Raw genomic sequence first — 10,930 nt, forward strand, 5'->3', positions numbered from 1 at the left:
CTGAACCATGTCACTGTGTGTCACGCTGGGAATAAGAATGTGTAAAGTGGCCCCATGTGCTGCCAGAAATGTTAACCATACTTGTTCGTTCGTTTGTTTTAGCTCTTTGCTTGATGCTAGTTTTCTGCTCAGCACTGGCTTTACTTTGGAAATGTGGAAGATGGTTCCAGCACCAAAAACAGACACCCTCAGTAGGCTCCATGAGGTAAGAAGTCGGAGTCCACCTTGAGTTTAGGGATCCGACTGAGGCTTTAAGGGGTGAAATGACTTACCCAGAGTCACACAGCTGGGACATAGCAGAGTCAGAACTGGAACCCAGGCCCAACTGCAAACCAAAGGCTCTCTCAATGCCGTAAAATGCTGGACTAATGGCGCTTGTTAAAAATCAATACAAATCTTTTATTAAAGACTACTAATGCTAGGCTGAAACCATTTTATGTCATTGCTGAGTTTCCGCCCCGCCACTGCTGCAGTCAACTCATCTCATCTTGCTGCAGCATTTACCCGCCCCCCCCCCCCCCCCCCGCCAGGGTAAAAGAGCCTTTTCTTTTTAAAAACTTCACAGTCTGAGTTTTCAGGCCTGGGGGAGGCTCTCTTGCAATTCTCTTCATTCAGTAGTCCCACACAGGAATGGTGATCTTGTGGATAAATTCATCGTACTTCACTTTGCCATTTGGTTCGATATTTGCTTCCTTGAAAAGATCATCCACTGCAATAAATCACATTAATTTTTCAGTTTGGCTATAGTGTTACATTATAGCACATCGAATTAGTTATTGGGGGTTGAAGCTCCCCAAAGGTCTTTCCTGGTGTCCAGTGGACTGTTCCTGAAGACCAGGAAATTAACCAGTGAACAGAACAGGACGACTCACCCCTATCCCTGAAGACATAGATTCAGTTTTGAGTGAATCAGGCTTTCTGCAGGAGCCCAGGTAGATTGTGGGGATGTGCTAGTGGTGAGTCCATCACTGAAGCCACCTGGTGCTTGCTTGCTTCTTTGTCTTTTTTTTTTTTTTCTTTTTTAACGAAAATATCTGACCCCTGTGCCTGTATTTCCAGAAACATTTTGTATGGATGTTACCTTCTATAACCCACTCCCTCAGTCTCCCGGCAGAACAGCCCCATCCTGGGCCACCCTGCCCTTAGCTTTGGCCTGCCCCCAGCCTGCATGCCTTCCCTTCCTGCCCCACCCCAAGTGGGGACTTGGTGACAAGTGGTGTCTGCCACCATCACCTCTTTTTTAAAACGTGTGTGTTTTGGGGGGGTGGGCGGTAGTAGAAGAGAAGATAAATTCAACTGTGTCTAAAGCTCAAAGTGTACAAAAGTGTCATTGTTCTCTGACATTGCTCAAAAAAAAAAAATCACTTCATTTACTTGTTTCTTCTGGTTCTGGATTCTTGGGACAAAATACTAGCTTGTCCCAGATATTGGCAAGAAAGGCCATTTCAACCTCCATTTCTCCACGGTGGCCTCTTGGTGCCAACCTGCCTTTGGCTCTTTGGGCCCATCCTCATCCCCTTGCAAAAACTGTTTCACTGCCCTGTGTCAGCTTCCCTGGCGCTAGACGTCCCTGACATATAATTCTGGGCAGTTGGAAAATCTCCTGCGATTCTCTGCTTAACTATCCATCCTCCTCTAAAATGTAATTACTGTGCTCAGTGCCTAAGCTGATGGTAGTTCTCAGTATTTTTAGAATGTTGAGGAAACTGTAATTTATCCTGTTTCATGGAGAAGTTTCTACCCATCAGCCATTGGGGTCAATCCTTTCCAGTGGACAGGCCCTGTGGCAGCTGCAGCTCAAGCATACAGGCCCCTCCTGTCCCCAAGAGGGGCTGTACTCCTCAGCTGAGCGCTGACCATGCCTTCTGGGTTCACTCAGATCCGACAAAGGCCCACGGGGCTGAAATCAGCCTGTACCAGGCCTTAGAATGGAGGCCTCCCGGCAGCCTCCTCCAGCCTTCGGAAGATGCTTAATAAAATTGAAGATGTTCTTTTAGTCACCCGGGGTAAAGGATTCCTACTTCTCATATCATCTTTCCTCCCTCCCATAGCAAGAGGAAGGGATGTGGGTCTTCCTGCTTGTCTGGAACACATTACCAGTTTGGAATGTTTCTTCCTGGTTAAACAAACAAGAGATGGGTGTGAGTCTGGGGGGCCAGGGCACGGCTTCAGACAGAGATCATTAACCGTGAGAATGAAGGCCTCTGCTGCCCTCTCTGCGCCCCCGCCAGCACTCCACCTGCAACATAAGAGGCCGAGAAGTGTCCTAAGAGTCTGAGCGCAAAGGAGAGCCCTTGTGTCCCACGTTCCCATGAACGCAGCCACAGTGAAAGATGAGCTCATGGTCACTGCCAGCCCGAAAAAGCAGGGAGAGCTCAGTGTGCCTTCTGTAGCGCTATTTTTAAATGCTCTGTGCTGTGCCTTAGTGACTGCAGATAAAATCTAAGCGAACTGCTTTACAGAATGCTAGCTCCTGGAGGGACCTGAGGGATTGTCTACTGTACTGTCGTTTCCCAACCAGGAAACCGTGGAGGCTGAGAGAGGTTAAGAAACACCTCTGAGGGTCTGGGAGAGCCAGGCATCAAATCGAATTCAAGCCACCGGTTTGTTGTGATTTAACCAAAGGCTAAAGGTCCACCATTCCCAAAGCCTTTCCCTCCACCTGCCTGTGTCCCAGCCCAGCACTTGCGTCTGCCACCGGCAGGCCCAGAAGCCTAACTGGAAGTGCCAGCCTCTGGTGGCAGCCCCCGGATGGCTGCTGTGACAGTGGGGAGGGGCAAGGCTGGAAGAATGCCACCTGGCGTCCCAGCATGGGGGTCACCCCCTACAATGGCCAAAGGGCGTGCCCAGAAGACCCCAGCCCCTCATCCTGCTCCAAGGCAGGAAAGCCCACTGGCCTGCTGGAAGATGCGAGGCAAAGGCCGCCGCAGACGCTCCTTCCGGAAGAGCACTTCAAACCGGCTGAGTCATGAGAAGGGGGGCAAAGTAGCATCTCAGTTTGGAAACCCTCAGCATCAGCAACCACTTCAGAAGACAGCTTTGGCGAGGGGAAAGAGTCTGAGGGGCCGTATGTGTGTCGAACAGACTTGCATTCACGCCCCAGCTTGTCACCTGTTGGTCAGTATAACAAGGGCACTGGTGCCTCCAGGGGTCTTGTGAGCACTAAATGAAGGCCCAAGTAGATCCTAGCATGCTCTCCCCAGGCCTTCCCTCACCCTGGCGGCCTTCTCCCGTCACTCTCAGGCCCCTACTCTTTCCCTTGGGCTCGAGTTCACTGAGTATGACACGGAGTCACAGCCGTCTGGGCAAACATCACATGCAGTGTCTGCACAGTCCTGCCAACCGGGCTTTGCTGCCCTTCCCCACCCTCTCCTCCCTCACTGTTGCAAAAGAGGGACTCAGGCCTTTACCTTCCTTGTGGGTGAGCTTCTCCCCCAGTTTCATGAGTTTGGACCGCAGCTCAGACGCCATGATGTAGCCTTTCTTCTCCTTGTCGGTCATCAACATGGCCAAAAGAATTTCTTTCTTTGGATCCTCTTGTTTTATTTGCGAGTGCATCATGGTCAGGAAAGTGGAGAAATCCAGCTCTCCATCTCTGTCTGGGAAACCCCCCAACACAGCAGACTGAGCAGGAAGGAAGAGGCTCTTCTTGGAGAAGCTAAATGGCCTCCTGCCCAAGTCTATGGCCGGCTCAAGGGCCCCCAACTCAGAAAGTGCCATGCTGGCGACAGTTATCATGAGGAGGATGCAGCCCTTCCTATGGAGCCCCCCCACCATTGATCTGCCTCATGAATCCTCTCAGGAGCCCTCAGTGACTGGGATGACCCTTGCCCCATTTTGCCCACTAAGGCAACAGAGGCCCCGGAGCATGGAGTCACCTCACAGGGTGGTGGCAGGACCAGGATGGGGCGCACTTCCTCCGCTCCCATCTGGGGGCTCCCCTCCTGCCCTGAGCTGGAGGGAAGTACTCTCTGCATCCATCCTTCCTCAGTGGCCACTGCAGCACACCCACAAGGACGGACAGGTGACCCCACCTGAAGCCTCAAGCCCCAGCCCCACTCCCTCTTCGGCCTTCTCCCTCACCGCAGCCTCTGCCCTGGTCTCCCCAGCCCAGGCCCCTCCTCCAAGCATGCCTGCGGGCCTCAGCCCAGGCCCTGGCCAGCTACAACTGCAGGAAATCAGAACTTCCCCTGACCACAACTTCCTGTTTGGAGGACACAGAAGCCAAAGGAAACCACCACCCCATTCAGAGCTGGAAATGGGGATCTCAGTCCCTGAGCACCCCATCAGCCGGCTCCAGATCTTCAGAAGCCCTCCCACCCCCCATGGCCTCCCAGTGCTGCTGCAGGTACGCTCTGATGGGACCTCCGAGTAACCCTAGACGATGGGTGAGGAAATGAGGTCCAGGCACCCAGAAGTCACCTCTGGGCTCCAGGTCAAGTGCACTTTCCAGTCCACCTCCTTCCTCTGGGCCAGGTTTTCCTTCCTGTGTGTCCAACTACCAGGGCAAACATCTATCTGGCCTCTGACACCTCTCTGGTATTTCTCATTTTTGTTTTTTTAAAAAATAAAACTTGTTTCTTGTTATAAAAGTCCTAGGTGTTCCCATCATCAAACATGAAAGAAACAATAAAGGGAATGAAAATCATCCCTAATCCCATCACCAGAGAGAACAATTATGGTAGCATCTTGGGTGGGTTTTCTTCTACCTTTTTTCTCCACAGTGTTTAGGAGGTCGGTCTTTGCAAGAAGAATCGGGTCCTAACCCTGATTCCACCACTGAGTTAAGAACTTGGGCAAATTACCTAATGGCTCTGAACCTTGGTCCTTTCCTGTAAAACAGGAGGATGGTGCGTACTTCACAGAGTTGTTTGAGCTAAGCATAGGACAAAGACTCAGTGAAGGGAAATTGTCCCAACACGTGGGATCACTATTAACACAGTCTTTACTGCAAGTTTGTGATAATGGAATGCCTAGATCCTGTGGTCTTCTGTGACAAACAGGCATGTCGCTGGTTGCCGTGGGGCTTCTAGGAGGAAGCCTGAGTGATACACAGCACACCTGGCCACATGTCTCCACAGCGTCTGCTGGTGAGTTCCGACTTCCACCCGTACCTCAAATGTCTGAGCTCTTCATACCCACCTGCTGGGCCCTACGCCAAGACGCCAGCTACAGGACTTGCCCCCAACCCCCAGCCCAGCTGGTGTGTGCCCCTCCAGCAGCCACGTCTGGCCCAAACCACTCACCGATCCCGTGGATCTGTAGGTGCCGCTGCACTTCCCTTGGTGTTGGGCTAGCCCCCAGGCACCTCATCACCACCATGAGGTCAGTGGCTTTTATCTTCCCCCGCTGCTCCTTGTCATACAGGGAGAAGCATTCCTTGTATTCTGTGCACAGCCCAGAAGTAAGAGTCACCTGCATGTAATTGCCCTCCACACCCATGTCTTGCCTTCCCCTCCCCCTCCCCTCCCCTCCCCTCCCCCTCCCCTTCCTATCCCTTTCCTTCCCCTTCTTTTCCCTTCCCCTTGCTGATTCTCCTCTTGAGTTTCCAGACACAGCAAATAAAAATACAGGGCTGCCAAGTTAAACTGAATTTCAGATAAATAAGGAATACATTTTTAGTATAAGTATGCCCCATGTTTTGCATGGGATATACTTATACTAAAAAGTTTTTGTTGTTTATCTGAAATCCAAATTTAACTGGGTGGCCTATATTTTATCTGGCAACCCTATCCCCTCCCCCTCCTGACTTCCCTTCTGCCTCCTCCGTCTCTCTCCCTTCCTGCCTCTCCCTCCCCCCTTTCTTCTGTGTTTTTTTTTTTTTTTTTTTTTTTTTCTTTCCTCTTTTCTCCCCTTCCATAACTGACTAAAACCAAAGGAAAGCAATCCTACCCTCCAGGCCAGCCCATGGAGACCTGGAGTTTACAGCAGGGCCTGCAGACTCTAGAGTACCTTTGCAAAGACAGCGCATAAGGGAAACCACGGAAATTATGCCGCGGGTAGAAATCCCCTCTGGGAAGGCCTGGTGGAGAATGGCTGTCCTATCTGGTGAGTTATTACCACATCTGTGAGCACTGCTGTGTCCACGCTCCAGCCTCCCACCTCCAGGCTGCTGAACCCTCAGGCAGTCCTCTGACACAGACAGCCCTGGTCCTATGCTTAAAGACTCCGTGGGACTGTATCTGGCTGGCTGCTCCCCCGACCCCTCCTCCTGGGGAGGAGATGCAGTGGCTGCCAGGAGCTAAGGCTCCCCTAGACCCAGCAGAGCCCAGCTCCCTGCCCTCGGGGCACTGTGAGGCCGGCAAGGAGCTGAGGAGGATGCCTGGGCCCCACCTCCAAGATTACCAGACAGGCTGGGGTGGGGCTGCGGGCAGAATTGGTCAAGAGCTTCCCTGGTGACTCTAATCCCTGAGTCCCACAGCAGAGCCCCATCGGGGCCTCTCAGCATTCAGCTCCCCTGTGCCTCTGAGCCGCTCCTCAGCTGATAATAACAAAACCAATGACAGGCTCACTCTACGGAGCACTTCCCCTGGGCCCTTGTTTCATCCTGCCATGCCCCTGTGATGCCCAGTGCAGTGCCTCTACTGTTCCCGTAGTGCCAAGGGGCCACTGAAGGCTGTGGCAGCTGAGGGCCTGGGGAGGGAGGTTGGTGGGGGGAGGCAGTCTGGCCCCTGAAGCAGAGCTCCACCCAGGCCACTCTGGATCCTGGGTTCCCAGGCAGAGGCCACCAGAGGGTAGACAGGAGTAGGGGGAGGCTGAAGGAAGGTCGGCAGCTTCTGCCCTAAGGCCCTTTCATGTTCCCCAATTAAGGCCTCTCCTTGAGGATTTCAGGGGCGCTGCTAATAAAAGGCAGCTTCCCTGGTGGGGTTTAGGGACAATTAGCCAACTTTGTGCCTGTGGAGAGGCTGAAGGGGAAAGCCTAACCCTTTCAGAACTTTCCAGAGCCTGGGCTTGGAGAGGGCCAGAACACATGAGCAGGGGACAGGAACTGAAGTGGTCTAGAGGAAGCAGCACCAGAGCCTGGCCTAAGATCCCACCTTTGGTTCCTGCAAAACCCGATTCCCTCCAAGAGGGCGCCATGCCAGTGGGGGTGATGCCACCACTAATGTGGGGGCACCCTGAGGGAGCCACCGTGCATGTAGGGCTTAAAACTCCCCCAGCGCCCTTCCTGGGGACCTCTCATGACCACCCACCATGTCTTCTGAGTCTGCCCCCTGAGTCCTCAGCCCGTGACTGTTGTCCCTCCCTGCCTGATGCCCGTCACACCCTTGGGACCTAGAACTGGCCAGACTTCACAGACAGGCAACTGCCTCTCCCACATGGATGAGTGACTGGGACCATGCCCCTAAAAGCAGCGGGGTCAGGGGCAAATGGAGTCCCATCTCCTAACTGTTAGGTAAAACACGTTCTATCTTCCCACATTGACAAATATACCATTGGAAGACCCAGAAGGCCACCGCTGAATGGGGACCCCCGCGCTAGGGCAGGACAGCAGGCCGTTCTCCTTGCAGCTCCCTTCCACCCTCCCTGCTCCCCCTTTCTGGCCTTGTCTTCTGAAGGGCAGGCCCTGTAACCTCCCATATATGTTACTGCTGTTGTTGTCCCCTCCTCTCTGCGTGTGAGCGAATGAACGGATTTTGTCTGTCGTGTTTGCTGCCGTATTTTAGAGCCTAGACCTGGGCTGGCACAAAGAAAGGACTCATATTTGGTGAAGGAAAGAATAAATGGGTTAAAAATCCCCCTCAGGTCTTCCCTTTGGGAATGCAAAGACCCTGGAGCAAGAGAAGGCCTCCCCAGGGCCTAGATGAACACCAGTTGTGTGCTGGTGCGGGTGTAACAACCAGCTCTGATGGCATATGGACACGAGTTTATTATGACGTTTACAGACATTGAGGACGTGTAGCACGCCACTTATAAGTAACAATAAAATGTGCACTGTTCTTTATAAGTTCCGTTCCAGGCAGCTGATTGTCACAAGTGAGTTTTGCCAGCTCTCGTGTCCCTTGCCAGCCTACAGTTTCCATTCAATCATGGTTTGCCGAGCCAGGCCGCATGCCAATGAATGCAGCTCTTTGCCCAGTGAAGGTATGGTCATTTAATCTGGTGAGTTACCATCACACTATTTCTCACCCTTGTACAAATTCATTAAACTGAAACCTCTTTCAAATTTTCAGCACTGATGATAGGGTTATTTTAAAACATTCACTGTATAGATGCAGGGACTGAAACACTATTTGATGCTACTTTATTTAATAATGACTGATTTGAACAAGCAGCTCAAAATATTCGTCACCCAGCTCATGCTAGCTAGAGCAAGTCTGGGTGACACCATGTGCCCGACTGACATCTTCTCTGCCTCTTGCTCACAGTGTCATTCTCCCTACTTCACAGAGGAGAAACTGAGGCTCAGAGATGATGGAACCCCCAGTCTGCTGCCTCCAAGACTCCCGCCCTTACCACTCCGGTGAGCTACCTCTGCGCAATCTCTCATTCCAGAAACGTTAGTGGCTGCTTTCTTACTGTCGGATACAAAGGAATACAAAGGGAAGCGTCCCTTCTTGCCTTCTGGGAGTTTCACAAATCCTGCGGGGGGAGGGCAGTGAGCCTCAGAACTAGGCGTGGGTTGGTGGAGGGGGGTTCCTGAGGCCGACAGCCGGACTCCAGCCTTGAGTCACCACTCAGTCTGCCCTTAGACTTGGGCAAGAGAGGCCCTTGCCCTGGGCCTTATGTTTTCACAGTCCCTACTCTGGCCTTCTCTTGGGATGAGGAATGTTGAGCCATCTAAGACAAGGTGCCCACCCAGACCCTGCACCCCCTAATACACACCCACTCTAGACCAAGCTCTGGGGGCCCAGAACTCTGGCATTCCTGCCCAAGAAGCACTAGGCATACCTCCAACACCTGCAGGACCCTTGCTGGGCTCTGGCAGGCCCCTGGGTTCTGTGTAACCCAACTCTCCCCTCCTGGCCTTCTGGAAACACAACTCCATGCTGTGCTACACTGAGGCCGGCTGGGCGGCGGGTGGGCTGGGGGCTGGGGTAGTAAGTGCTCCAAATGCTGCTTGATGTCAGGGCACAGGGGACCACAGAGGCCACCTCAGCCCACGCCCATTTCACAGATGGGGAGACTGAGACCCAGAGAGTAGAAGTGCCTGCCTGAGAGTGCAGACCAGGCCTCTCAGCCACAGCCAGTTAACGGGGCACCCCCCATCTCCCATCCCCCCTCCCAAATCCAGCTATCTGGTCCTGGAGAAGCCTCTAGCGGGCGCCCTCTCCTGTCTCCCCCACCAGTAAGTCCCACTGACAACTGTAACACCAACACTTCACCTCTGAGCCCTACCCCCTCCCCTGCAGCAGGCGGCCCCCTGCCTGTGGGTGGGCCCGGCTCTCCCACCAGCTGCCCTCCTTCCCACCCACAGAAAAAACGAGCAGAGCAAATTGCCTAATGAGACCCACATTTTGCTGCAAGTTGCTAATCAAAGAGCAACGCCAACCTACCATTAATTTGGTCCTGGGAAAGGAACTTGGCCTGTAGCAGAGAGAGGAAAACAGTCAGGGAGAGGAGCCTGTGAAAGCGCCCCCGCCCCCCCGCCCTGTACCCCCAACCCCAGGGCAGCCAGGCTCCACAACGTCACAGGCCCCCACTCACCATCCTGGGCCTCAGGCTGTCGCTTGCGGGCTTGAGGCTCCCACAACTGCCTGCTCCGTCCCTTTCCTCCCAGCTTCAAGTCGAAAGTCCGCCAAGCTGGGTGGAGGCTCCGTAATAAATCCGCGGCTGCCATGGAGACCAGGCCGGGCGCCTGCCCGGGTCAGATTCCAGCTTCCCCTGCGCCTCGGATGGCGGCGGTTTTGCTGTGTGTCAGTGGGGATGCAGAAGGGCCCCACCACCACTTGTCCTGCTTCGGGAAGCTGGTGCTCTCTAGCAAATGGACACATGCCGCAGTTCCTCCCTGGGGGGCCCTCCATGGACGGGAGGTGATACCCAGAAAGGGGGTGCCTCGGGGGTCTTTCCTGTCTTACCTGGGGCTAAGATGGGGCTGATTACAGAAGATCCATCGGACAGCACCCTCTGGGCCGGAGAGGACCCATGATGGCACAGCCAAGCAATGGGGGGCGCCCCCACTGCCAAGGCCTTGGGATGCCCTCGGGAGAAGAGGCCCAGGCTCCGTGCTCTTGGGCCAGAGTCCAGTCCTTCCCTCAGATCCATTTGCTGAGTGACCTTGGCGCATCATTTCACTGTGCTGTGCCTCAGTTTCTGCATCCGGCCTCATCACGGGGCTGTTGAGAGAATCCAAGGGCCAGCACACAGTCGGTTCACCCCTTCCTTCCTTCCTTCCGGACACCCTGACGGTAGCGGTTGGGTGGGTGTGTGCACTGGGGTTCCAGGCCCCACAGTTGAGCTACCCCGCGGGCTCACAGGGAGGCCTCTTAGGTGACTTTCCCCAGCCAGAAGGGCTCCTCTTCCTCATTTCCCTCTTCTGTTCCCCACAGGCGCCCCCCTCCTCCGCAGAAACTGCTGACTGTCCCCATGTCCTTGCCCCGGAAGTGGGGTGGTTCCCTGGGGCTGCGCACTGGGCACAGCTGGGTCTCACCCTGGCTCTCCTCCACAGCTGCTGGCTCCGTCTGTGGGGCTCCAACTCCAGGGCACCCCCCGCCTTGTCAGGATTGCCGCGGAGGGCTGAACAGGCTGTGCTCTGCACAAGGGCCCCCCACCCAGGGGACGCCTGGGACCTGGTGAGTGGCTGCACGTTCCTGCAGGAAGGGGCCCCTCTTGCTAATGTGTACAACGTGGACAGGGGGGCCTGCCCTTGATCTGTTCTCCCTCCCTCCTCTCCTGACCGCCTCCGCATGAGTTTCTGTTCTCCAAAATAGTGTCTCCTGAGTCACCTCTTCACATCTGTTTCTAGACCCAGAGAATTTCAGCTGGGGGA

At 54.2% G+C, this 10,930-nt stretch overlaps 1 protein-coding gene across 1 annotated transcript; it reads right to left on the reverse strand.

Annotated features, from left to right (window-relative positions):
• Nucleotides 1–378: 378 nt before the first annotated feature.
• On the reverse strand, nucleotides 379–10,618 carry CALML4 (calmodulin like 4). Its single transcript, XM_032343006.1, is given in 7 exon segments — nucleotides 379–709; nucleotides 3,411–3,599; nucleotides 5,247–5,387; nucleotides 9,498–9,528; nucleotides 9,649–9,696; nucleotides 9,699–9,918; nucleotides 10,020–10,618. Coding segments are annotated over 7 exon segments (978 nt in total). The 5' UTR covers nucleotides 10,271–10,618; the 3' UTR covers nucleotides 379–611.
• Nucleotides 10,619–10,930: the final 312 nt, after the last annotated feature.

The sequence above is a fragment of the Mustela erminea genome, chromosome 5, assembly GCF_009829155.1.
Source record: "Mustela erminea isolate mMusErm1 chromosome 5, mMusErm1.Pri, whole genome shotgun sequence".
Taxonomy (NCBI): Eukaryota; Metazoa; Chordata; class Mammalia; order Carnivora; family Mustelidae; genus Mustela; species Mustela erminea.